General features: G+C 36.3%; 1 protein-coding gene across 1 annotated transcript; it reads right to left on the bottom strand.

The window, feature by feature from the left end:
- Nucleotides 1–574: 574 nt before the first annotated feature.
- On the bottom strand, nt 575–1,949 carry LOC145034152 (uncharacterized). The gene is made up of 2 exons (XM_078982525.1): nt 773–1,949; nt 575–685 (listed from the first exon to the last, which is right to left on the bottom strand). The coding sequence occupies exons 1-2, from the start codon at nt 1,457–1,459 to the stop codon at nt 677–679; spliced, it is 696 nt and encodes a 231-aa protein (XP_078838651.1). The 5' UTR covers nt 1,460–1,949; the 3' UTR covers nt 575–676.
- Nucleotides 1,950–2,394: the final 445 nt, after the last annotated feature.

Here is a 2,394-nt window from a genome sequence, read left to right as displayed (position 1 = left end):
GAATGGAGAAACTCTTATCTTTCTGCCTACTTGATTCTTCTTATTCGTTCTACTATTGATCTAAACCCTTTAATCAATTCAGAATCACACTTAATCTTGTAAGTGTAATCATATTTACTAAGCCTTTAGTAAATCATGACGAATATCTTTGTTACTCTTATGGTGAACTTGATCAACACACAACTTTGTGTACTCAATCTCTTAGTCCTTCACTTGACACTTTGTCAACGAATTAGTCTAATTATCAAATATGAAATTTCTCATTCATCATGCAACCGAGTTGCGTGATTCCAAATTTCTGTCCAATTGAAACTTTGGGCGACGAGAAACTCTCCCTATTTGGTAAATTCTCGACAATTCCATAAATAACATAATTAAGAATCATATCCATTTGTTGTAGAAATGTGCAAACATCAATTTTCATAACGATTTCATTGCAAGGAAGTAAATAAATAAATAAATAAATAAGTCAAACAAAATTTATTTTATTTATAAAAGCAGCGGAAAAACATTTGTCCTTACAATGCAAAATCTATTGAAAACTATGTAAAAGGAAAATTTCTAACAACTCTATCATAACTATCTAAGCACAAAATCCAATCTTCAAGTCCATGCGATCGAGATCCATCTCTTGTGATTAGATTCATCTTGCTCTCTTCTCAAACTTCCTTTCTTTTCACCGATCCTGCAAAACATTCAAATGCAATCTTATCACATCATGTATTAAGAATCAATAAATAGGAACTTAACGGAGTTAGATAGTGGATTTTACCTGAAGCGTAGTCATACTTTTGACTCTCCCATCTCTTAGATCTCTTAGGTAAATAGGGCAACTTCGTCTCCAATGCCCCTTCTCTTGGAAATAAAAGCAAATTGACTCTTTTGGAACAACACATGGAACTACTTCAGACATCGCCTTTCTCTTATGATCAAACTTTTCGATCATTGCATGTCTTTCATTGCCATTGTCTATATCCATAGAGGTCTTGAAGGCAGATTCACCAATCAACTTTGCTGTTCTATTGCGCCAAACCATTGCTGATTCAGCAGCAATAAGCATATAGGTGAGATCCATAAGGGTCACGTCGTAGTTCATCATATAGTACTCTCTTACGAACTCACTATATGAGTTGGGAAGTGACTGAAGAACCCAATCAACAGCCATTTCCTCACAGATAACGGATCCCAACATTCTTAACTTATCGATGTGTGACTTCATCCGTAGGATGTGTGCACACACAGACTTTCCTTCTTTATGTTTACTTGCCAAAAGGGCTTGAGTGAGCTTGAACTTTTCAAGCCTTCGAACTTGTGGGTTAGGGAGAATAATAGGAGGAGGAGGAGGAGGAGGAAGTGAAGCATGATTTCTTGTTCCTTCATCGAATCGAGGAATATCATCTTCATGTGGAATGCTTGTTCCACGGGATTTGGGAAGACCATAGTTGTCGAACTTTGACATCTACAAACGGAGAAAACGAATTCAAGTTACTTGATTGATTGTGTCCTTAGTAAATCACCCAAATGAGATACCAAGGCTAGGACCCAACACAATACGCTACAACCTAGAAAAGGGATGCCGTAATCTAGTTGCAGAATATTTGATGGTAAGTGAATGACGATTCACTAATTTCCACCATGAAAAACGAAAAAGAAATTTAAGTTTTAAATCTATGAAAACTCCTAGATCCTTTGAGATTCATTGAACATTTCAATGGCATGTTTAAATCTCGATATTCCCCTCTTGTTTGTGACTGGGGTGCCGAGGATCACAAAGCGGGTGTGAATAACCATGCAAACTTACATGATACCCTCACATGTTACAATCACCTATTCGATGTGCCGGTAAACCACACACGCTCCACCGAACTATGACAAACATTGAATCACCCTTTGCTACCTTTGCTTAGAACCATTTAGTGTGCCGGTAAACCACACACACTCCACTAACGTCTTCGCAAGGGCACAAAGTGTAATTTCATGGAATTGCATCAATTCACTTTTGCCTAAGTAACTAAGATTGGGAATTAGAAAAACATTTAGTTACTTTGTATTTCATTATACTTATAATGGAAGGTTTCGTCCTATCCTACCTGTTCGGCTAACGACCTTCCACTAGTCAAGAGTGCGGTGGGTAAGAGTGGATACCCATTCAATCGCCATTTTATAGGCAATTTCCTTAAACACCCCTTATAGACCAGCTTCGTGAATGAGGCCTACTAACGGTAAGACTGACTTTTACTCATACATATATATAATGTTAGACTTTTAATGTTATATATATAGTATAGGGTGTATTTTACACTTTTAAAATACTAGGTGGTCAAATTTAACAATTATACTTTTAATTCAATTAAATTGCAAACCTAAACTTTTATGGATTTATTGAACTTCTTT

The sequence above is a fragment of the Lactuca saligna genome, chromosome 3, assembly GCF_052625555.1.
Source record: "Lactuca saligna cultivar CGN05327 chromosome 3, ASM5262555v1, whole genome shotgun sequence".
In the NCBI taxonomy this organism is placed as follows: Eukaryota; Viridiplantae; Streptophyta; class Magnoliopsida; order Asterales; family Asteraceae; genus Lactuca; species Lactuca saligna.
The sequence above is the reverse complement of the archived record's forward strand: the minus strand, read 5'-3'. Positions and strand labels throughout refer to the sequence as shown.

Excerpts from the sequence above, each read along its gene's own strand:
- LOC145034152 (XM_078982525.1), bottom strand. The coding sequence starts at position 1,459 with ATGTCAAAGTTCGACAACTATGGTCTTCCCAAATCCCGTGGAACAAGC.